The 26,421-nt window shown below is 32.6% G+C and overlaps 1 protein-coding gene across 1 annotated transcript; it reads right to left on the reverse strand.

Moving 5' to 3' along the window:
* Positions 1-6,522: 6,522 nt before the first annotated feature.
* On the reverse strand, positions 6,523-25,511 carry LOC134699104 (survival of motor neuron-related-splicing factor 30-like). The gene is made up of 7 exons (XM_063560794.1): positions 25,403-25,511; positions 21,286-21,351; positions 19,937-20,082; positions 16,180-16,267; positions 14,568-14,635; positions 8,020-8,146; positions 6,523-7,305 (listed from the first exon to the last, which is right to left on the reverse strand). Exons 1-7 carry the CDS (start codon positions 25,454-25,456, stop codon positions 7,159-7,161), a joined length of 696 nt encoding a protein of 231 aa, XP_063416864.1. The 5' UTR covers positions 25,457-25,511; the 3' UTR covers positions 6,523-7,158.
* Positions 25,512-26,421: the final 910 nt, after the last annotated feature.

A 26,421-nucleotide genomic window follows, 5' to 3' on the forward strand; every position in this document is an offset into this window, starting at 1 on the left:
TCACAAAAACACTGAAATTCGAGTAAAATTCAAAACTGGAAGGTCCCTAATCAAATGGCAAATCAAAAGCTCAAACACAGCAAACGAATGGATAACATCTGTCATATTCCTGACTAGGTATATGCATTTTCATATGTCGAAAATGGTGGATTTAACCTGATTTTAACACTAGCTAACCTCCCATCACTTGTATGACAGTTGCATTAAATTCCAATTGACTGTCCCTTTGATATCTTTCGTCCCTCTTGCATTAAATTCCAATATATTGACAACGATGCGTGAACAAAACAAAGGTAAAAATACGAAACTGGGGATACAGTACTGAGCATTGTGTTATAATCTTAATCACAATCAGAACAAAGCTACTATTTAACAAAGAGGCACGAAAAGACATATATCAATTTAAACAACACTATACATTGCTTTTTATTTTTGTATTTCATTGATGGATGCTCTCTACACGTTCCGTTGCTGGATAACTTTTGATTGAGTCAGGTTTTTTTAATTTTACTTTTTAAACTAACATTGAAGTTCTGTATTTTGTAATACTTTTTATTGTTTAGTCATGATTTATATTAAGAACGCTTGCTTTCCGATACAACCAAAGGTATTGCTTACTTTCCGATATGTGTATAGCATGCTGTCAGCTATAAGGATAGACAAAACTTTAATCGGATGGTATATAGTACGGTGTTCTCTCTTATATTTCACGGAACACTAGAGTTTTTTTTCTGGAATGAAGACCGGCTATGAAATAAAACAAACCGGAAAAAAGATTCCAAAATCAAATCGCAGTCCAAAATAGAAAAATCAAGCAAAGAGAATGCATATGTCAAACCAAAAGTGCTGACTACATAGCTATTCATACCTTCGTGGAGAAAACTCAGCATTCGTATCGACCCAGTGGTTGTAAATAAACTTAACATAGTTACCGTGTCAGGTTTTTTTCAATGTTTCTATTAATTGAAATGTACACAGATCTTTATTTTTGGGCAATGAAATATTATTCATAACAAGAAGTCTTTAGGTATGCATTTTTTATTGCTTGAAATAGAAGCGCAACTACCTTGCTCGTGTCAAATGGTATGAAGTGAACAACCAATTATACTGAATATATAACAATGACTACACATGTTTGCAAAGCGGAGAATTCAATGATAAATGTTGATATGAAGTTGCCTGTTTTTTGTTATATGAAGATTATAAATAATTTCAAAGATAACAGAAGTGAAATTCAATAATTGGAATAAATGTGTTACACCATTAGGAATACGTATAGGTTAATTTTCCTCCTATTTTTCTTACTGTTTAGATAACATCCTGTGTTTTGGAACAAATCTTATTCTAAACTTACCATACAGCGACTTTTAAGACAAAGCTTAAGTTTACCAAATACTATAGAATACCAGACATAAACAAATGGGAGAAAGTAGTCCAATTGGCAATCAAAAGCCAGTATATATTAAATTGACAGAAATCCGATCACGAATGGTCAAAAACTACATAATTCCCACACATCCGGTTTTCATTGACTGTGCATATTGTCAAAGTGTTTTTTTTTCTTCGATTACTAGTATCTCAACTTTCTCAGACAAACGTAAGATGCCCATAGCAAATACAGTCAAAGGAATCAGACAAAGTGACATCACATACAATTATAACAGATATAATCATATCAAAAAGAAATTAATCTGTTTTGTGGAAATAAACTATTCACATATTCAAAAATAAAATAGTGCAATGTATAAAACATATGAACATGTACATCACTAAAACAGTTCAAATGTCCTCAATCAACCTGCATCTAAAACCTTGTGATACCTTACTTCCTGGCAATATTTTTCAAGAATGGCTTTGATTAAACCATTTGTAAACGTTATCGGAATAAACCCAAACAAGTTGCGCCATAAACAATGTGTGTTCTAATTTGATAGTATTCTTAAACATTGAAATCCTGTTAAAATGGAAAGGCATATGTCATGGTGTTGATATTTCGGATACGAGCAGAGATAGATGAGTTTTCTTCATATGGTTTCTGTCATCTATTAACAGATAACCTATTTATTTATTTTGTTCTTTAGACTTCCTGGTAATGGTTTGTGTAAAAGGAAAATATCTAAATGGATAAACTGGTCTTGCGTACAAAATTTGACCCGGTATTTATGATGAGAAATTTCATCATTAAGCATACATTGATTCACTTGATAATTCTAAATCCCGAACTTCAACTTTTAGTACTGGTGTTGGTCGACTGTCATTAAGAAAGCTGCATGTACTCCGTGTAAAAAATAGTCTTTAGTTTTATATTGAACATTTAATCATCCAATGTCATGGTTTCAAAGAGAGTGACTTACTAGTACATTCCATTCAATTGTGTTGGAACTATGTATTTTAAAAAACAATTTAATCACAACCACGACCTACTAATAAGTTATCAAAAGTACCAGAATTATAATTTAGTACACCAGACGCGCGTTTCGTCTACATAAGATTCATCAGTGACGCTCATATAAAAATATTTATAAAATCGATCAAGTACAAAGTTGAAGAGCATTGAGGACCCAAAATTCAAAACAATTGTGCCAAATACGGTTGAGGTAGTCTATGTCTGGTAAACGATACAGTTAACGAACTCCACGCTGCAGTCTGGATTAAAATGGTGTGCTAAAACATAGCAAATTATTTGTAAATATAAAATCGGAAGTTTCTTTAAAACATCAAAATAGAAGATGGACAACATCAACAGCTTTGCCAGCTGTCTCGAGGTTCAAGTATTAAAAAACAAAAGTCGTACCGATCTCAAACAACTCCACTATAACAGGTGCTCAAATGCAATATATATGCCATTATTCTGCTATTTTTTCATTGATCCGACTTATTTTTTAATTTATTAAATGCACATTTTTTTAAATAAAGAGGTGGAGTTATACCAATGTTCAAATATCAAAAATCCATTAAGAAAATTCAGTATAAATCAAGGTGATGTTTCGGTACTCTGATAACTTGAAGTATGACCATCTGCCATGCGCATCAACAATCAGTAATGATACGGGAAAGAGGTTGATAATACAAAAGAACTTTTTAACAAATGTCTTTCCCATGTTCGGATAAATAGGGAAAATTCTTCAAATAATCCATAATAACAGATGCACAACTTCAACATGTGTGCAATCTCGGTGAAATTTCAGGAATCTTGGTCGGAAACTGTTGGAGGAGTTGATTACACAAATAATCTACTTTTCATACGACAGTCCGATCATAATCCCGATATTATCATACTATTAGCTGGTACAATTCGTCAAATTCGGCCAATTATTCAGTATGTATGCATTATTTGAAAATGGGGTTAATTTTTAGTTTATTTTTAATTGAGATTTTACCTGCTACTCTATAAGACTTATTGCAATGTGTGTGTGTCTAAATTCATTAGCGATAGGTTTTAGATCTTTATTTTCATATACTAGAATAGTCGTTCGATCAACAAATTTAGCGATTGTGTCTGCCATGAGAATGATGATTATTAGGCATGGGTGGCATTTTAGTCTCGACACTGATCACATATGGTCAAGAGTTTTTTTCTGACAGCCGGAAGACCATAAAACGGCTACATTTGTGTATGCCAGTCATCTGATAGAATATTTGTGCTTACAACGAAGCTATTAAACCAAAGTCTCCCAGTTTAACAGTAAAAGTCATACCTTCGAAATGTTATCAAACACCATCATGATTTGTTTTACCGTTACAACATATCACATACCACAGATATGTTCCACTTATCGTAACCACGATGCTGTATCAACCTTTTTGTGTTTATGATAAAATTGAGGAAGGAAATGGGGAATGTGTCAAAGCGACAACAACTCGACCATAGAGCAGACAACAGCCGAAGGCCACCAATAGGTCTTCAATGTAGCGAGAAACTCCCGCACCCGAAGGCGTCCTTTAGCTGGCCCCTTCAAAAATATGTATACTAGTTCAGTGATAATGAAGTCATACTAAACTCCGAATTATACACAAGAAACTAAAATTAACCAGGTGCTCCGCAGGGCGCAGCTTTATACGACCCCAGTGATTGAACCCTGTCCAGTTGGGGCAAATTTGCTCACAATATTCAAGCTTAATACTGTTTGAATTTGGATTGTGATCAAATTTTTTACATAATATAGGTTTTTGTCACAAAATTAATCTGATCAAATATCTAACAAATCCATTGCACAATACTGTGCATTTGAATATTTCTTCTTAAAACTTTTCAAATGAAAATTTCGAAAAAAAAAAAAAAAAAAGGAATCCATTAAAAAAAATTGGTAAACAAAATATCCCCCCCCCCCCACCCCTCAAAACTTTTTTGAAGTCCCCGTGGAGCAATAACCTTAATTCAAACCCATGCTTTCCTTTGTAGTATTGAACCTTGTAGCACATTTTCAGAGAGATCCATACACTTAAACACAAGTTATTGTCATGACTGTTTTCTTTGATAACTATTAACACCACTGGGTTGATACCACTGCTGGTGGGCGTTTCGTCTCCGAGGGTATCAGAAGCCCAGTAGTCAACACTTCGGTGTTGACATGAATATCAATATCATTTTCATAAATTTCCTCAGTGTTTACAAAACTTAAAATTTTTCGAAAAACTAAGGATTTTCTTATCCCAGGCATAGATTACCTTAGTCGTATTTGGCACAACTTTTTGGAATTTTAGATCCTCAATGCTCTTCAACTTTGTACTTGTTTGGTTTTATAAATATTTTGATTTGAGCGTCACTGATGAGTTATGTAGACGAAACTTGCATCTGGCGTACTAAATTATAATCCTGGTACTTTTAATTAGTATTTGACCCTTAATTCCTAAACTTTGGCCCCATAACTCCTGAAATGAATCCAAACCTTCTTCTTGTGGTTTTAAACAGTGTGGTATAATTTCAGAGCAATTGAAATACTTGTACACAAGTTATTATCCTGAAACTAGAAAAACGCTTGTTTTAGCCCCTTTTAGGACCAACATTCCCAACCTTCCTTTTCCTTTGATATTGAACCTTCTGAAAAAATTACACAAATATCTATTGACTTACTAGTAACTTAAGTTATTTTCTGAAAACCAATGTGTCTTCTGTAGACGCAGATGACGACATCGTACCATTATACGATCCCAAAAATATTTTGAGGTCGTATAAAAATCATAAAAGACTAACAAACTGGGGAGGCTCCTGAATTGGGAAAGGCGTAAAATTGCATGAACATGTCTTTAAATGATTTCGATTTTATTATTAATTAATCGACAAGCAAATTGAGAATAAGATGTTCTATTCACTGAAAAAAAGTTCATTAAAGAGCAAAATTTTCTCACATTACATCAATAATATTTCACTTTGCCATTATTTTTCCAATCTCATAAGTCAAGCCCTTTCCAATTGCTTTTTAGTTTGTTCTTGTGTTGTATTGTTGGACCACTTCAATGGTTTGGGAGAGGATTGGTTACTGACAGTTTTCTTGTTCAGTCCATATCTATGGGTGGCTATGTTGCTCAGCAGTGTCTTCAACCACAATGTTGTGTGAAGTAGGTTGATGGACTGTAAATACATTGACTGATAACAAATGTCTATAAAAGGCATATCTGGCCCAGAAGCTTATTTGATTTAATAAAGTATCTTATCTGCATTTAGAGAGGAACCTGTTGTTGAGTGGTTATCGTTTGTTTATGTGGTTTATAAGTATTTCTCGTTTTTTATATAGATTATACCGTAAATTTTCCTGTTTAAATGCTTTTGCACTAGTAATTTTTTGGGCCCTCTATAGATTATTGTTTAGTGTGAGCCAAGGCTCCTTGTTGAAGGTCATACTTTTACCTATGACAGTTCATTTTTTTTAATATTGTGAATTGGATAAAGAGTTGTCTATTTTAAGCACTCATACCATGATTGAGTTCAATATCGTAGCAGCTACGTAGTGCTACATAGATTTTGACTATTGAACGTATAGCTATAGACTAGTTGTTACATAGATATTGATAGCACTTACGTAGCTGCTACGATATTGAACTCAACCCTGATCTTCTATAGAACCAGGTTTAATCCACCATTTTCTACATTTGATAATGCCTGTACCAAGTCAGAAATATGACAGTATTTGTCCATTCGTTTTTTATGCGTTTTGTTATTTGATTTTGCCATGTGATTAAGAAATTTCCGAATTGATTTTCCTCTAAGTTCAGCATTTTTGTGATTTCACTTTTTTCTTATATCTATTAGTTCATACTCCTAAATGCTGAATGATTCAAGTCTTTTTTCTTACTTGGCTAGTGTTATAACTAACAACCTTACAAATTGGAGCTAGCACACTGAGGTAGTCCTCTTAGAAAAAAAACAATTATGTGAAAATATTTGAATTTTTTCGTAGTGAAGATATTTGAATTTTTTGGAGGTGAAAATATTTAAATTTTTTGGAAGTGAACAATATTGTATTTTAAACAAACACACTTATACCAACAAAGTATTTTATAAGATATCAAAAAACAAAAATATTACATGTTAAAACATTTTATTTACAAAATAATGTGTTGTATGAAACAACAAATAAAACCATTCAAACAAATGTTCAAATTTTTTTCAATGTATAAAAATTAACTGAAAATGATCAACTAATGAATTAAGGTGGTACCCAACACTTTCACCATATTTAATTTCGCTCGTTTAATTTTCATAAAATTTTGACAAAGTATTTACTTTGACCCTTTGACAAAAATATAAAAGTTTCAAAAAATTTGAACCAAGCATTTTATCAGAAAAGTTACACTGGTTATATAGTAGATTTTGATCATTGAGAAGCTTAATATTCCCTTAACAACACAACATCATTAAAACGTAAAAGTGATTTTACAGAGTTATCTCCCTGTAGTGTTAGGTACCATCTTAAACTGTCTGCATTTCAGTTAGCAACTATAAAATGAGAATGATTCACTTATAAAATGAAAATGTGATCAGGTGAAAATGATAATTTTTTGATGACATGATCTTTCAGTCAATAGTTATTCTGTGACATAAAAACAGGCTAGATCAGAATTATAATCTGACAACTTAACACGATCTCAAATTATTATCTATCAGCTGCATTTTAACAATGTGAGGGTAAAATTGAGTGGTCTTTCTCCTGAGATTGTTCATTTCTTCCATTTTTCCTGGTGTGTATACTTTGTCATTGGTTTACCACTTTGACCACAGGTACCAACACCAACTTTACCATTGACATGATCTGGGGTGGCAAATATACTCTTCTTTACTTTACCTTTATTTGTCTTGGAAAATGTCTGCAAAAAAATTAGAAAAATTAATCTTTGAAATCAGATCTTATTGTTTCTATGTTGTTTTTTTTTATATTTAAACATTTGGAAAACAACAAAAACCAGGTTTAAAATATCAAACAATAAATTAATTTTGGATGTAACACATCTTCTGTTTGGCTGACGTTGTTTTGTTTATCATATCTTAGAAACAATTTTGTAATGTGACCATGATGTCATCAATGTTATTTTATGATTTACGCCAGTTTAAAATGGAATTTAGAATAAAATTATACAAAATAACTAATATTTTGTCAGTCTATTCAAAATAACATAAAAATTGTGTAGCACACAATTAAATAAACTGCTACACACATTATTCAGTGTGCACCACATTTTTATGTTATTTCTTCATAGACAGAAAAATATTACAGTCATTCCTTAATTAAATTAGCTATATATTTACATTTGTCTTCAAACTTTTAAAACATAATTATTTCTAGCAAATTGCAAAACCATCAAAACTCATTCCTAAAATTTTTGTGATATTTTTATTGTTAAAAAAAAAGAAACAGGAAAAAGTAAAATAGATATTAAATTTCAAAAGCTTTACTGTAAACAGTATTACCCAAAATTAAAATCACAACTTTCACTTTTTTTCTTAATTATTGATCAACCCAAACATTTAATTCCAGAACAACCTGAGCAACCTTAAACTATACTGTCTCAGCACTGACTTACTTTGGCATTAAAATCCAGCCATTTATTTTTCTCTGTTTCTCTTTCTTCTTCCTGAGCCTTCAACCTCGAAGCCTTTTTCTGTGTTTTCTTTTTCTTGTATTCTCTCTGTTCTGCTATCTTATCTCGTCTGCAAATAAATTTTATATTCTTGAACAATAAGTATTTCATTTAAATATGGTTAAATGTTATCATTTTCAACTGTTACACATTTATCTTTTTTCAAGATACCAATTCTGCTTTACTCTTGATTCCATTTTTTTCTATATTATCAAATTAAAGTTTTTAGGTAGAAAATTTATTACATTTTTTGGAATATCTGTTAATATTGTACTGATAGTTCATGCAAAGGAATCCATTAGGATCATGAAAAGCAATCAAACAGCTTAAACTAGTAGTGTCATAAAGCTAACAGTTTGTTATTAAAATTCTTTACAATATTTCATTAGTTACTGAATAACTGGAAATAAGAGATAACTGTATTGTATTTGAAGCTTTAAGGACATCCATCGGTAGTTTTACTGTCGCAAATTTAGTTTACCTGACGACACGTAGCGGAGACAGGTAAACAGGTATTTGCGACAGTTAAACTACAAATGGATGTTCGCAAAGCTTCAAATACAATACAGTTATCTCTATTCTAATGAAAAACAAGTTCATAACTACATTTAAATAATTATTTCAGTGTAAAATCTTCATTAAAGAAAATTCCCCGAAAAGATGTTATCTTTTTTGGTCCATTCACTAGGTGATGTCATATGTATGCTCTTGGCGTCAAACATAAACACCTGGCATTTTCTGGCTTCTGTGCTGCTTCAGAATGTAATAAAATTTGATAAAAAGAAGATTTTTAGGTGTAACATTTAAGTTCTTTGGCTTATTATTGTAGAAATAACATGTCAATACATTCAGCAATTCAAAATGTCGGCTTCCTTAGTTACAGACAAGGAGATAGAGAATTTTACGCTAACTGTCATCCAATCAGAACCATTGATACAAAATAATTGCATTAGAATATATTTTAGCCCATAACTTGGGCTCATTCCAAATACCATACCAAAATATCTTAACCTTTATGAACAATAAAAGGGTCAATAACATAGTTGTCCAGTGGCAAAACTGATGAACAGACAATGACATATAAAGTCCAACCACTTCTATGTATAATGTCCAGTGGCAAAACTGATGAACAGACAATGACATATAAAGTCCAATCACTTCTATGTATAATGTCCAGTGGCAAAACTGATGAACAGACAATAACATATATAGTCCAACTACTTCTATGTACAATGTCCAGTGGCAAAACTGATGCACAGACAATGACATATATAGTCCAACCACTTCTATGTATAATGTCCAGTGGCAAAACTGATGAACAGACAATGACATATATAGTCCAACCACTTCTATGTATAATGTCCAGTGGCAAAACTGATGAACAGACAATGACATATATAGTCCAACCACTTCTATGTATAATGTCCAGTGGCAAAACTGATGAACAGACAATGACATATATAGTCCAACCACTTCTATGTATAATGTCCAGTGGCAAAACTGATGAACAGACAATGACATATATAGTCCAACCACTTCTATGTATAATGTCCAGTGGCAAAACTGATGAACAGACAATGACATATATAGTCCAACCACTTCTATGTATAATGTCCAGTGGCAAAACTGATGAACAGACAATGACATATATAGTCCAGCCACTTCTATGTATAATGTCCAGTGGCAAAACTGATGAACAGACAATGACATATATAGTCCAACCACTTCTATGTATAATGTCCAGTGGCAAAACGGATGAACAGACAATAACATATATAGTTCAACCACTTCTATGTATAATGTCCAGTGGCAAAACTGATGAACAGACAATGACATATATAGTCCAACCACTTCTATGTATAATGTCCAGTGGCAAAACTGATGAACAGACAATGACATATATAGTCCAACCACTTCTATGTATAATGTCCAGTGGCAAAACTGATGAACAGACAATGACATATAAAGTCCAACCACTTCTATGTATAATGTCCAGTGGCAAAACTGATGAACAGACAATGACATATATAGTCCAACCATTTCTATGTATAATGTCCAGTGGCAAAACTGATGAACAGACAATGACATATATAGTCCAACCACTTCTATGTATAATGTCCAGTGGCAAAACTGATGAACAGACAATGACATATATAGTCCAACCACTTCTATGTATAATGTCCAGTGGCAAAACTGATGAACAGACAATGACATATAGTCCAACCACTTCTATGTATAATGTCCAGTGGCAAAACTGATGAACAGACAATGACATATATAGTCCAACCACTTCTATGTATAATGTCCAGTGGCAAAACTGATGAACAGACAATGACATATATAGTCCAACCACTTCTATGTATAATGTCCAGTGGCAAAACTGATGAACAGACAATGACATATATAGTCCAACCACTTCTATGTATAATGTCCAGTGGCAAAACGGATGAACAGACAATAACATATATAGTCCAACCACTTCTATGTATAATGTCCAGTGGCAAAACTGATGAACAGACAATGACATATATAGTCCAACCACTTCTATGTATAATGTCCAGTGGCAAAACTGATGAACAGACAATGACATATATAGTCCAACCACTTCTATGTATAATGTCCAGTGGCAAAACTGATGAACAGACAATGACAAATATAGTCCAACCACTTCTATGTTTAATGTCCAGTGGCAAAACTGATGAACAGACAATGACATATATAGTCCAACCACTTCTATGTATAATGTCCAGTGGCAAACCTGATGAACAGACAATGACATATATAGTCCAACCACTTCTATGTATAATGTCCAGTGGCAAAACTGATGAACAGACAATGACATATATAGACCAACCACTTCTATGTATAATGTCCAGTGGCAAAACTGATGAACAGACAATGACATATATAGTCCAACCACTTCTATGTATAATGTCCAGTGGCAAAACTGATGAACAGACAATGACATATATAGTCCAACCACTTCTATGTATAATGTCCAGTGGCAAAACTCATGAACAGACAATGACATATATAGTCCAACCACTTCTATGTATAATGTCCAGTGGCAAAACTGATGAACAGACAATGACATATATAGTCCAACCACTTCTATGTATAATGTCCAGTGGCAAAACTGATGAACAGACAATGACATATATAGTCCAACCACTTCTATGTATAATGTCCAGTGGCAAAACTGATGAACAGACAATGACATATATAGTCCAACCACTTCTATGTATAATGTCCAGTGGCAACACGGATAAACAGACAATGAAATATATAGTCCAACCACTTCTATGTATAATGTCCAGTGGCAAAACTGATGAACAGACAATGACATATATTGTCCAACCACTTCTATGTATAATGTCCAGTGGCAAAACTGATTAACAGACAATGACATATATAGTCCAACCACTTCTATGTTTAATGTCCAGTGGCAAAACGGATGAACAGACAATGACATATATAGTCCAACCACTTCTATGTATAATGTCCAGTGGCAAAACTGATGAACAGACAATGACAAATATAGTCCAACCACTTCTATGTATAATGTCCAGTGGCAAAACTGATGAACAGACAATGACAAATATAGTCCAACCACTTCTATGTATAATGTCCAGTGGCAAAACGGATGAACAGACAATGACATATATAGTCCAACCACTTCTATGTATAATGTCCAGTGGCAAAACTGATGAACAGTCAATGACATATATAGTCCAACCACTTCTATGTATATATAATGTCCAGTGGCAAAACTGATGAACAGACAATGACATATATAGTCCAACCACTTCTATGTATAATGTCCAGTGGCAAAACTGATGAACAGACAATAACATATATAGTCCAACCACTTCTATGTATAATGTCCAGTGGCAAAACTGATGAACAGACAATGACAAATATAGTCCAACCACTTCTATGTGTAATGTCCAGTGGCAAAACCGATGAACAGACAATGACATATATAGTCCAACCACTTCTATGTTTAATGTCCAGTGGCAAAACTGATGAACAGACAATGACATATATAGTCCAACCACTTCTATGTATAATGTCCAGTGGCAAAACTGATGAACAGACAATGATATATATAGTCCAACCACTTCTATGTATAATGTCCAGTGGCAAAACTGATGAACAGACAATGACATATATAGTCCAACCACTTCTATGTATAATGTCCAGTGGCAAAAGGGATGAACAGACAATGATATATATAGTCCAACCACTTCTATGTTTAATGTCCAGTGGCAAAACTAATGAACAGACAATGACATATATAGTCCAACCACTTCTATGTATAATGTCCAGTGGCAAAACGGATGAACAGACAATGACATATATAGTCCAACCACTTCTATGTTTAATGTCCAGTGGCAAAACTGATGAACAGACAATGACATATATAGTCCAACCACTTCTATGTATAATGTCCAGTGGCAAAACGGATGAACAGACAATGACATATATAGTCCAACCACTTCTATGTTTAATGTCCAGTGGCAAAACTGATGAACAGACAATGACATATATAGTCCAACCACTTCTATGTTTAATGTCCAGTGGCAAAACTGATGTACAGATAATGACATATATAGTCCAACCACTTCTATGTTTAATGTCCAGTGGCAAAACGGATGAACAGACAATGACATATATAGTCCAACCACTTCTATGTATAATGTCCAGTGGCAAAACTGATGAACAGACAATGACAAATATAGTCCAACCACTTCTATGTATAATGTCAGTGGCAAAACTGATGAACAGACAATGACATATATAGTCCAACCACTTCTATGTTTAATGTCCAGTGGCAAAACTGATGAACAGACAATGACAAATATAGTCCAACCACTTCTATGTATAATGTCCAGTGGCAAAACTGATGAACAGACAATGACATATATAGTCCAACCACTTCTATGTATAATGTCCAGTGGCAAAACTGATGAACAGACAATGACATATATAGTCCAACCACTTCTATGTATAATGTCCAGTGGCAAAACTGATGAACAGACAATGACATATATAGTCCAACCACTTCTATGTATAATGTCCAGTGGCAAAACTGATGAACAGACAATGACATATATAGTCCAACCACTTCTATGTAAAATGTCCAGTGGCAAAATGGATGAACAGACAATGACATATATAGTCCAACCACTTCTATGTTTAATGTCCAGTGGCAAAACTGATGAACAGACAATGACATATATAGTCCAACCACTTCTATGTTTAATGTCCAGTGGCAAAACTGATGAATAGACAATGATATATATAGTCCAACCACTTCTATGTATAATGTCCAGTGGCAAAACGGATGAACAGACAATGACATATATAGTCCAACCACTTCTATGTTTAATGTCCAGTGGCAAAACTGATGAACAGACAATGACATATATAGTCCAACCGCTTCTATGTATAATGTCCAGTGGCAAAACGGATGAACAGACAATGACATATATAGTCCAACCGCTTCTATGTATAATGTCCAGTGGCAACACTGATGAACAGACAATGACATATATAGTCCAACCACTTCTATGTTTAATGTCCAGTGGCAAAACTGATGATATATATAGTCCAACCACTTCTATGTATAATGTCCAGTGGCAAAACGGATGAACAGACAATGACATATATAGTCCAACCACTTCTATGTTTAATGTCCAGTGGCAAAACTGATGAACAGACAATGACATATATAGTCCAACCGCTTCTATGTATAATGTCCAGTGGCAAAACGGATGAACAGACAATGACATATATAGTCCAACCGCTTCTATGTATAATGTCCAGTGGCAACACTGATGAACAGACAATGACATATATAGTCCAACCACTTCTATGTATAATGTCCAAAGGCAAAACTGATGAACAGACAATGACATATATAGTCCAACCACTTCTTTGTATAATGTCCAGTGGCAAAACTGATGAACAGACAATGACAAATATAGTCCAACCACTTCTATGTTTAATGTCCAGTGGCAAAACGGATGAAAAGACAATGACATATATAGTCCAACCACTTCTATGTATAATGTCCAGTGGCAAAACTGATGAACAGACAATGACAAATATAGTCCAACCACTTCTATGTATAATGTCAGTGGCAAAACTGATGAACAGACAATGACATATATAGTCCAACCACTTCTATGTATAATGTCCAGTGGCAAAACTGATGAACAGACAATGACATATATAGTCCAACCACTTCTATGTATAATGTCCAGTGGCAAAACTGATGAACAGACAATGACATATATAGTCCAACCACTTCTATGTATAATGTCCAGTGGCAAAACTGATGAACAGTCAATGACATATATAGTCCAACCACTTATATGTTTAATGTCCAGTGGCAAAACTGATGAACAGACAATGACATATATAGTCCAACCACTTCTATGTTTAATCAGTAAATTGTCTTATTAATAATAATCTACTATACTTACTTTGATTTGTGTTTGTCATCAGATGATCCTGGTACTGCATTAGGGTCAATTGGCTTCAATATTGTAACCTGTAAATAAAGGATTGATTTATGGCTACTTCATGTCCAGCATATGATAACATGTTAATGAGGTATACACATGATACCCTTCTTACTAAAATGTACTATACTGACATACTGACAAGCTATAACACTGTCCCAGGTTAGAAGAGGGTTGGGATCCTGCTAATATGTTTAATCTGCCACATCCTGCAAGTATGTGCATGGCCCATCATACCCAATATTTTATAAGTAAACATTTCTGAACATGTCAGTTCACAAGGTGCTAGTCTGCAGGAAGAGGTATCACCATTTTCAGACAAATTATTCTGAATCTTAGCCACCTAGGCCATGAAGACACCTTAATACAAAATAATTTGTTGAGTTTTATAGGTTGTTTTTTTAGTATTCAGAAAGACATTTTTGCAGGTATGTGATAGTTTTATTAGGACACAGTAAATACATCATGTCTATACCCTGTAATGATAAAATAGCAACAATTTAAAAAAAATGTGTGACCAATTGATTAACTATCCATTTAAGATTTTGGAAACATTCATAAAAAAGAATGTGTCCCATGTACATGGATGCCCCATCCCCATTATTTTTTTTATATTCAGTGGAATGTAAAGGTGGGGGTAAAACTAAAATTTGGCATTAAAATTGGAAAGATCATTTTGTAAGGAACATGTTTACTAGGTTTCAAGTTGATTGGACTTCAACTTCATTAAAAACTACCTGGACCAAAAACTTTAACCTCAACCAAAAACTTTAACCTGAAGTAGGACGAACAGACAAACGGATGCACAGACCAGAAAACATAATGCCAATAAATGGGGCATAAAAATAAAAAATATTATATGCTAATTATGTATGAATTCTAATTATGTGTACATAATGGTTCACTTAATGGACATTGTATACCATACCTACTCTGTTAAAAATTGTGTATGAATGTCTTTTTTAATCAAATATGCAGAGTTTATAACCACTGTTTATAACCAACTATTGGTATGGAAGTTACCAAAGGATTTTTACATTTAAAAACAATGTTTGCTTTAGTTTTACACAGATTTTTTGCTTTTTTTTTTTTAACTTGCCATTAAGGTGGTACCCGACACTTTTACTTTAATTAATTTGGCTCGTTTAATTTTCATAAAATATTAACAAAATATTTTCTTTGACCCTTTGACAAAAATATAAAAATTTCAAAACATTTGAACCAACCATTTTATCAGAAAAATTACACTGGTTATATAGCAGTTTGACAAACACTATTTTTGATCATTGAGAAGCTTAATATTCCCTTAACAACACAATGTAATAAAAATGTTTAGCTGATTTTACAGAGTTATCTCCCTGTAGTGTTAGGTACCACCTTAAAATCAATATGTCAGAGCAGCAAATTTTGGTCTGTTAACATTTCACTGAAGCTTTTGTCTGAAAAAAAAACAGGAGAGAGGAATAAAACAAATTTTAAAAACAACCCTCTCTTACAAAGGTCATTACAAAGGTTATTAAGACCCTCTCTTACAAAGGTTATATGAATTTTGCAGGAATTTAATTTGACGTACATTGGTGACTTCTGTGTTACCCCAGCTATCAAAAGTTACTGTGCAGGTTCCATCCTCTAGAATCTCATCTATCTTACTGCCATAGTATCTGAAATAACAAAGGTTGGCATATATAATCCCCTCTAATATGTCTAGGATCTCTTATAATTTAACTGTAATTTAGAATCTGAACAAGAATGTGTCCTTAGTACACGGATGCCTCACTCATGTCACTCGTACTATCATTTTCCATGTTAAATGGACAGTGAAATTGGGTAAAAAATCTAATTTGGCATTAAAATTAGACAGTCTGCACGGTTAGCCACTAGTCTGATGCCCCAGACTAGTAAAATTTCATGCGGACTAGTAATCTTTTGCAAAACTTTGTGTAGACCAATAAGAAAAATGCCAGAATATTGGTCTTTGGACTAGTAGTTGAAAAAGTTTTTGGTGCAGACTGTTAGAAAGATCATACCATATAGGGAACAAGTGTACTAAGTTTCAAGTTGTTTGGTGTTCAACTTCATCAAAAACTAACTTGACCAAAAACTTTAACCCGAAACTCCCACTTTCATTTTCTATGTTCAGTGGACCGTGAAATTGGGGTCAAAAGTCTAATTTGGCTTTAAAATTAGAAAGATCATATCATAAGCAACAAGTGTACTAAGTTTCAAGTTGATAGGACTTAAATAGCTTCATCAAAAACTACCTTGACCAAAAACTTAAACCTGAAGTGGGGCGAACGGACGAACATAGACACAAACCAGAAAACATAATGCCCTTCTACTATTGTAGGTGGGGCACTGACAAATGGAGGCACAGACCAGAAAACATAATGCCCCTCTACTATTGTAGGTGGGGCATAAAAACAAGGGTTGAAAAATAATCTACATAAATCAGTGCATTGCCAGCAATCAGTCGCCATTAACAAAATACTTTTAAAACATTGAAAGCGAATACAGATCAATTTGGTCACTAGCATTAGTTCTTATTCCAATCATCATTTTTTGCACATCTAAAGATCATTTTGATTATATAATGCAACTAATTTTTTCTTAACATCAATTTTATAATTGATGGCCTCAAATTGGACTGGAACTTAGGTTTGATTGACTTTGCAGATCCAGACCAGATGCTCCGCAGGGCGTAGCTTTATACGACCGAGAGGTTGAACCCTGAACGGTTGGGGCAAGTATGGACACAACATTCAAGCTGGATTCAGCTCTAAATTTGGATTGTGATTAAAAAGTTGACACAGCATAGGTTTCTGACACAGAATGAATGTGTTCTAATAAACTTAAAATTTTTGTTTTCTCTTAGAGCAATTCACTATGCTGTTGAATATTAATCCTCTCAAAAAAATGTTTGAAGAAATTTTCTTTTTATTTATGAAATTTCAAATGAGAAAATTGAACCCAATTTTTTTAATCACATTCCCCTTTCCCTTATTCCAAAACTAATCTCAATTAAAATTTCTAATGGAGTTTGCAACAATAACTACTCATTTAAATACATCATAAAATATTAAGATGTAAAAAAACTGCTTGTTATCACTGAATGGTAAAGATTATTTTAATTTATCAGTTGGTAGTAAAAAGTGAATAAACATTGTATATTGTATATATAACAAAGATTTAAGTTGATTCTGGTCAAAGAAAGATAACTCCAAATAAAAAAAAATCTTTACAATTAGATATTTCTTGCTTACTATTCTGGACAAAGAAAGATAACTCTAATTAAAAACAAAATTGCTATTTCACAATATTTTGCAATAAGATATTTCTTGCCATTGCGCAATACTGTGCAATTGAAAAGACTTGCTATTGCACAAAACTCAATATAATAATTTTAGATCCTGATTTGGACCAACTTGAAAACTGGGCCCATAATCAAAAATCTAAGTACATGTTTGGATTCAGCATATCAAAGAACCCCAAGATTTCAATTTTTGTTAAAATCAAACTAAGTTTAATTTTGGACCCTTTGGACTTTAATGTAGACCAATTTGAAAACAAGACCAAAAATGAGGAATCTACATACACAGTTAGATTTGGCATATCAAAGAACCCCATTTATTCAATTTTTGATGAAATCAAACAAAGTTTAATTTTGGACCCCGATTTGGACCAACTTGAAAACTGGGCCGATAATCAAGAATCTAAGTACATTTTTAGATTCAGCATATCAAAGAACCCAAATGATTAATTTTGTGTCAAAATCAAACGAAGTTTAATTTTGGACCCTTTGGACCTTAATGTAGACCAATTTGAAAAAGGGACAAAAGTTAAAAATCTACATACACAGTTAGATTCGGCATATCAAAGAACCCCAATTATTCAATTTTGATGAAATCAAACAAAGTTTAATTTTGGACCCTTTGGGCCCCTTATTCCTAAACTGTTGGGACCAAAACTCCCCAAATCATTACCAACCTTCCTTTTATGGTCATAAACCTTGTGTTTAAATTTCATAGATTTCTATTTACTTATACTAAAGTTATGGTGCGAAAACCAAGAAAAATGCTTATTTGGGTCCCTTTTTGGCCCCTAATTCCTAAACTGTTGTGACCTAAACTTCCAAAATCAATACCAACCTTCCTTTTGTGGTCATAAACATTGTGTTTAAATTTCATTATTTTCTATTTACTTAAACTAAAGTTATTGTGCGAAAACCAAGAATAATGCTTATTTGGGCCCTTTTGTGGCCCCTAATTCCTACACTGTTGAAACCAAAACTCCCAAAATCAATCCCAACCTTTCTTTTGTGGTCATAAACCTTGTGTCAAAATTTCATAGATTTCTATTAACTTAAACTAAAGTTATAGTGCGAAAACCAAGAAAATGCTTATTTGGGCCCTTTTTGGCCCCTAATTCCTAAAATGTTGGGACCAAAACTTCCAAAATCAATACCAACCTTCCTTTTGTGGTCATAAACCTTGTGATAAAATTTTATAGATTTATATTCACTTTTACTTAAGTTAGAGTGCGAAAACTAAAAGTATTCGGACGACGCCGAAGACGACGCAGACGACGACGCCAATGTGATAGCAATATACGACGAAATTTTTTTCAAAATTTGGGGTCGTATAATAACTGGTGTTGGGCATAAATTGCAAGTGTTTAGGTTTGACTGAGTTTCAGAGCAAGTAACTGAAATAGGGCATGAATTGAAAATGCTAGGTTTGACAAACTTTGGAGAGCCATTAAATTGATATTTAGGACCATCAAATCAATGTTGATGTGGACAACTTTTCAAATATATTATATTGTTGTCTGCATTCTACTACAAATGAAATAAAACACCCCTTAATCATTTTGAGGAATTGATGCTCTGAAATTTGTGGTGTTGCTCACTTAAAATGAACATATATATTGTGTACAATTTGCAGTTTAGTATGGCGTTCATTATCAATGAACTAGTATATATTTGTTAAGGGGCCAGCTGAAGGACGCCTCCGGGTGTGTGAATTTCTCACTATATTGAAGACCTATTGGTGACCTTCTGCTGTTGTCTTTTCTGTGGTCGGGTTGTTGTCTCTCTGACACATTCCCCAATTCCATTCTCAATTTTCTATTAACCATGTTGTAACATAGTTTATAAGTTGTTGTTACAAATAACTTTATCAAGAGTATACAGAATGCAGGATTTTCTCGCTGTGTTGAAGACCTAATGATGGCCTTCAGCTGTTATCTGCTTTTTTGTCAGGTTGTTGTCTTTTTGACATATTCACCATTTCCATTATTAATTTTATTAATGTAGTACTAGTGCAGTGACTTACTGTCCATCTTCTGACCAGATAGCCATACATGGATCACCTGACTTCCAATTATATGAGGATACATCTGGTGCGTCAGATTTGAGTACTTCTGTTGCCTCAGGAGGTAATTTGGTACCAATCAGATCTACAGTCAGGTCTATGACTTCCTGTTAAATACACAAATACATCGTATCTGAGAAAATGGAATATAACACTCATAAAGAAATCTGTTAATAAATTGCTCTGTTCACACAATATCCTAAGATATAACAGATATAAGGACATAATGATATGTAACAAAAAATTGGTGAAGACTTGCAATAAGCATGTAAAGTTTTAATATTACATGTAATACTAGAGCCATCATAAATTTATAGTTTTAATATGCAATGTTAACTATTGTCCACCTATGTTCATAACTACTGTATGTTTTTTTGTACCAAATCAGGTATAACATCTTTAAAATTGGTCGTCATATATAAATATGTATCATCATGATCATCTCTGATTATCTGATGAATGATTCCCAATATGTTCTTAGATAAGCATTTGTCCACACTGAGGGTATTATTTAGCTTATATGTGTTAATATGTGTGATAGCCTTATCATGCTTCTCTTTTCTAAGTTAGTTGTGCCAGACTCCTTTCTGTTTAATTATAATCACAGAATCTAGTTAATATGCTTATAATAAATTAAAATTTTACAAATTTATTTTTACCCTTTTTAAAATCTTCTATCTAATTTCAGTTAATTATAAAAAAAATTATCAAAGAATCAATTACGGTGACCTATAGTCATGATAGTTGTTAATGTCTGTGTCATTTTGGTCTTTTGTGGATAGTTGTCTCATTGGCAATCATACCACATCTTCTTTTTAATAGCTACATTTCATAATCCTAAAATGACTAAAAAATATATCCTGAATCAATTTTTACCACTTTAACAGCCTGTATATATCTGTTTGGTGTGTGTCTTTGTTACTTACGATCCAAACTTATTCTTGCAATACAATTGTACAGCTGAGCTGTTGTGTCTTGTCTATAAAATATAAATCTATACACACATTAACACTGACAGTTGTTGTAATGCTTGGACGTTTTCAACTTTAAAATTCCTTTTATTTTTTTATGTTATTTTTTCAATATTTTTTGGTAAATACACTACAGTAACAGGCAAATGACAGGTATTTGGAATTTTTTCAATCAAAATATTTTTCACATTAATAAATTTAATTACTGAAATTTATGGATATAAAAAAAATGATGAATATTGGAATATTTTTTTTAAATATTTTTTTTCATCTAATATATCAATTCAATGAATTTTATATCTCTTACTTGACAATAGATGTAAATGTATAACAACCCACCTGTAAATCATTCTTAAGCTTCAATAGATCTTCATTATCAGGATCTGTAGTTAATGATGCTTCAACCTATAAAACAAAACAGATTGTCAATTGTTTACCATTGAGTCAAAAATTAAAATATAGTGTGTTGGTCTTTTCCCAACCCTATTTTTCAGAAGAGGGTAATAGAACTGAAATTTTAAAAATATTTTGAAATTCTTTTCATACATTCATAATGTGCATTTCGTTTAATTTTTATCATGATTTTGTGTGACAGAAACTGTATAGTTTTAATCCTTTTTCAGTGTGTATTTTGTTCACAATGTTTTTTTATATCTTTAATTTATAAATGTGAATTAAAAAATATCATTTTCTATTCCCTTCACTAAAGCAAGAAGGGTTAATTAGGTATGGCAGATTTTACAATAAGAAGGAATTATTGTTTTTTTGTATCCATCAAAAAAGCAATTGCTGAAACTGTGAAACAGACTGTGTAATGGAGTAATGCATTATGTTATTGAATAAAATGTGTCTTTCTGAGTAAATAAAAATAAAAATTACTCTGTGCTTGTGTTTTTTGTTAGAATTAGAGGGTTTTCAATTTCAAAATATTGGACATGGAATAGACATCATGACCTACTTTACTGACATCCAGCTTATTTGGAGTGGAATTTTGAAGTATTATTTATAAGTTGAGCCTTATCACATGGACTTATATTTTAATAAAAAGTCTTCTTTTGTGTTTTAATCATAACTTTAAGGCAGATTTTTATTGGTAAAGGCTAAAAAAGGTAATTTAATAATATTGTTGCTAACGTCACGTCTTTTCCGTCCATTGTGGTATGTCACGATCGCAATTTTCTTGTTGGTTCTCAGACAGGCAATTGTAGTTATTTTTATCCCGGGTTTTATAAATAATTGAAAATAGCAATCATATTAAATTTGGATGACGTAAGGGGGTCAAAGGACTTGAGGAATCAATATCATTGGCTGTTTTATTTTTTGCGAACGTTACTACTTGAGGTTTCCGTCCAAATCAGTGTCACGTGAGCAACATATATTTAGATCTGTAACTCTCCTGTATAGGAGTTACGATATCGCCCTTTGCAGAATTAGATTCGCAGTCAGTTTCTTCACATGATGGGGTAGCAAAGAAGGTTAGTTGTATGTAATATCGTTACAAGAGGACCTTAAATGTATTCCGTCCATCAAAAAGACGTTCGCAACAAAACGTAATGTCATGATAGTAGATGTTGCTAATGTTACTATTACGAATTGGTTTCATGTGTATTCATTTGATATAAAGTACACCTGCAAATGACATTCTGTATATTTAGAAATTCTAAACCAGACTGTACAATTTTATTACTCCAGGCATATATTAAACATCACTGTGTGCATACATTTGAACTTTTAAAGATGTTGTTGCTCATGTTACATGTCCAAATGTCGCTAACGTTACTTATTTTTGTCTCCGTCACGTTAGCAACATGAAAGTAGGAGACAGAACACAATACTGTAAAATCTGCCGTATGCTAACTGAATTAACAAAATCCACGAATCCGGGTCCGTTTGCCCCCATTCACGTTCGCATCCACTCATCTTCGCCCCTATTACTTTTGCACCCTACATGTTCGCACCCAAAGTCCGTTGGCACCCTACATGATCATGATGATCGCGCCCAATTTTAATTGGTTTTCAATTTGTGTTTAATAACTTTGTAATCATATTTTGGCAAGTGTATTCTTATAAGTATATTTGTTGTCATTGTCTCAAAATAAAGTAAGAGCATATTTTTTTTGTGTTGAATAAATCTTAATCATGATTTGGATATGAATTGTTAAAAAAAATCTTTCTAAATAAAGTGGGATTCTGTCAACGTTTTATTTTGTGGTGAATAACTCTTAATCATGTTTTGGTTAGTGTATTGCTATAACTTTGTTTCATTGACTTGTTTCAAAATAAAGTAAGAATCTGACTACGTTTTTTTTTGTGTGTTGAATAAATTATGATTTTCCAATTATTCAACTGGAATACATGTATATGGACCATAATTTGGTATTCGGCCTTTGGTTTCTTTTGGTTTCCTTTTTTATAAGTTCTAAAACTTTAACTTTTGGTGGGTTGTGTTGGTGTTAGAATAGTATTAATGGAACAATTGAGTTTTTCAAGAAAAAATTAATACATTTTGATTCACCGGTTACGTGACAGGAAACCAAACAGGAAACCAATCTTTATTTTCTTTATTTTGCACAATATATTTCAAAAGACATAAATGAACACCATTACAAGTGTTACTTGCTTGATGTTAATATTTAAAATCTATTTTCAATGTTAAATTAAAGTTTTTTTTAAACGCGACAGGAAACCATAAGAAACCGAAAGCATTTTATAAGTTTCATTTTATTGCAAAAAATCTGCTTAAAATAATCTGAACAGTATACTTTTTCTTAAAATCCATCTTTAATGTAACAGTATTATAAAACTCATAAATATGTGCTTGTTTTGAAAACAATTAGTACAATTTATTCAGAAATTTCCATTTTTTCTTCATTGATACAGGATACCATAATCGTTGTATCTTGATGTTTAAGCCAAAAAAATGTATTTATATTTGGTTTTGAAATTCCAGTTATATACAATTTATTCCAAATCATTGGCAATGTAACATTCTTTAAATCCAGTAAAGAAAAAAACTTTTAACTTGGAATTTAAATCTTTAAAATAGGCACAATGTGATACTTGTGACCTGTACACCATCTACATGGTTTCCACATTTTAACCTACTTTAGTGGGCTAAAATCAATAAAGTAATTCCTTTAAAGTCATGCATGGTAAAAGTTTACTTCTCCTTTGACAAGTTTATTGCGTTTCAGATAAGTGTTTGCAGAACATGAATAAAAAATGATAATTAAAAATTGTGACAAAGATGCAAACTTTGTACATTTTTATTGGTCGATGTTCTTTATTATTTGAAAGCAAAAGTTACGAATCTGCTGGTGACGATTATCTATAAATCAGTCAGCGTTATGCACTTCGGAAGCGGAAAGTAACGCAAGAAACGAAACAAAAATACGGTCGTATAATCTTTGAAATTTGTTAATTTCAATTTTTTTCTAGGGAAGAGTAGCATACACTTGTATGTTGATAAAAATAAAGGTTTCTTTAGATGTAGTTACGACTTTTCTTACAGTAATACACATTTTTATCACTTTTCTATAATTATAGGAAACGAGCCCAATAGCAAATTATGGTCCATATATTAAAATTGGGCGTGAACGTGTAGAGTGTGAACGGAACTTGGGTGCGAACCTGTAGGGTGTGAAAATGTATTGGGCACGAACGGACCTGATACCAAAATCCACAACTTACTAGAAATATCAGAATGTTGTGTATAGTTAAGGTTTCATTCCCAAAACAATCATATTGCATGTATTGTATTATAACGAAAGAAGAATCAATAAAAAAAAAAAATCGAGAATATTTCCCGAAATTTTAATTCTGCTAATGAACTCAAAATCGTTCCCTTTTTATTTTCAGACTTTATAAAATTCCCCGATTTGCGCAGAAACTACTTCCTTTTTACGGTTTCATTGTCCGGAGTCTTTAAGTAAAATATATATTTATCAGTCGAGTTAAACATCACAACTAAAATATGTGACAACAGAACCAAAATCGGGAAAGTTATTGTATTTTGTGTCTTTTTAAATATTTTTGAATTAAAAAAAAAATTCATACAGACTTTGTCCCCTTTCACAGGTAATGCCTGCCTCAGATGCAGGTATACCCAGGCTACAAAAGCTAATCTGGTTTCTCATCAGGAAAATTATATTCATATTATTATTAAACCATTAAGACTAAAATAACACCTGCTGAGACCAACAAATAAGACAGGACTAAGACTGTCAGACAAATAGCAATTTTAAAACATCATTAAGCATACAATCTGTGATGAAAATATTATTCCTCTGAGGGTTACCAAATCAGAATATCGTTGAGGACACAGATAAAACTTTCCAAACAGGATCATACAAATCTGAGTTGGAGACCCTCCCAGTCAACATCGTACATTTATTGTTATCACTCAGTTTTAATTTATTCACATATAAAACATGTTTAACATTTCAAAGCCTTATACCTGTTGTAATTGCAGCTTATACGTAGACAAATTTGTTTGTAAATCGTCAGCCATTGTTCAAGATGCCGGAAATGAAAATTTTAATTTTTGAACAAGTACGTAAAAATAAATTCCGTGTCAAAAAGAAGATAATCTTCCCATGTCTTGTCCTATTTAAACATATTTAAATTATAGAACTGTAACGTGTTACTGTATTTTTGGACACAAAGTTCTGCCTAAAAGATTTATTTAACGACAATAGACAATATTTATTAGCACATGTAATTTACAATAAAATAAGACATGATGCACTGGCACAAGTGGACAATGGACAATTGCAACGGACTTCTTGTATTATAAGACTTTCAACGGTACAATAAACTGACATAATTACAATGAAAAAAGAGGATGACAGTGGCTTTCATGTGTTCATATGACAATTAGAAAAATATAAGAATACTAAATGACAGCATATATTAGAGTATTTCTAACTAATCATTTATATCATTGTACAAAAAAGTATTACAAATGTAGTATACTTAAAAGTCCGACCCTGATAACTGTTAGGGGATGACCATTTGATATTCTGCGGGGGGGGGGGGGGGGCGAGGATTTTAAAAATAAATAAATCATCCTCGATAATATCACGAAAATAAATGGTTTGTTCTGTGGTAGTTTGAAAATAAATTACCTGAGTTGCAATGATTGAAAATATGATAAGGCTCAGCAGGTCTAACTGAAAGTATGAGCTGGCACTAGATTCGTCATAAATTCATCTTTTTCCCCAAAAAAAATCGGGTATAAGTTCCCAAATCTTTAAATAATAAAAGTATAAATATAATATTAAAAGTATAAATATTATTTAAATATACTTAAAATGTCTAAAAATTGGTTATATTAAACTTGAGCCTGACTGAGGTACACTTTCTCAGGAACTCTTATCTCACTTTTATTACAGGGCCATAACTATACATTGATGCAAATGCCTCATGCAGGAAGTTTTAAAACCAAACGCTCGTCTCTATATAAAATTGTGTCAC

This window comes from Mytilus trossulus, unplaced genomic scaffold (genome assembly GCF_036588685.1).
Source record: "Mytilus trossulus isolate FHL-02 unplaced genomic scaffold, PNRI_Mtr1.1.1.hap1 h1tg000024l__unscaffolded, whole genome shotgun sequence".
Classification (NCBI taxonomy): Eukaryota; Metazoa; Mollusca; class Bivalvia; order Mytilida; family Mytilidae; genus Mytilus; species Mytilus trossulus.

What these genes read in the sequence shown, in the direction of transcription:
- LOC134699104 (XM_063560794.1), bottom strand. Translation starts at nt 25,456, where the DNA reads ATGGCTGACGATTTACAAACAAATTTGTCTACGTATAAGCTGCAATTA. An exon ending in ATAAGCTGCAATTACAACAG is followed by an intron (nt 21,352 to 25,402) that starts GTATAAGGCTTT and finishes TTTGTTTTATAG; the next exon opens with GTTGAAGCATCATTAACTAC. An exon ending in GTAACACAGAAGTCACCAAT is followed by an intron (nt 14,636 to 16,179) that starts GTACGTCAAATT and finishes CTTTATTTACAG; the next exon opens with GTTACAATATTGAAGCCAAT.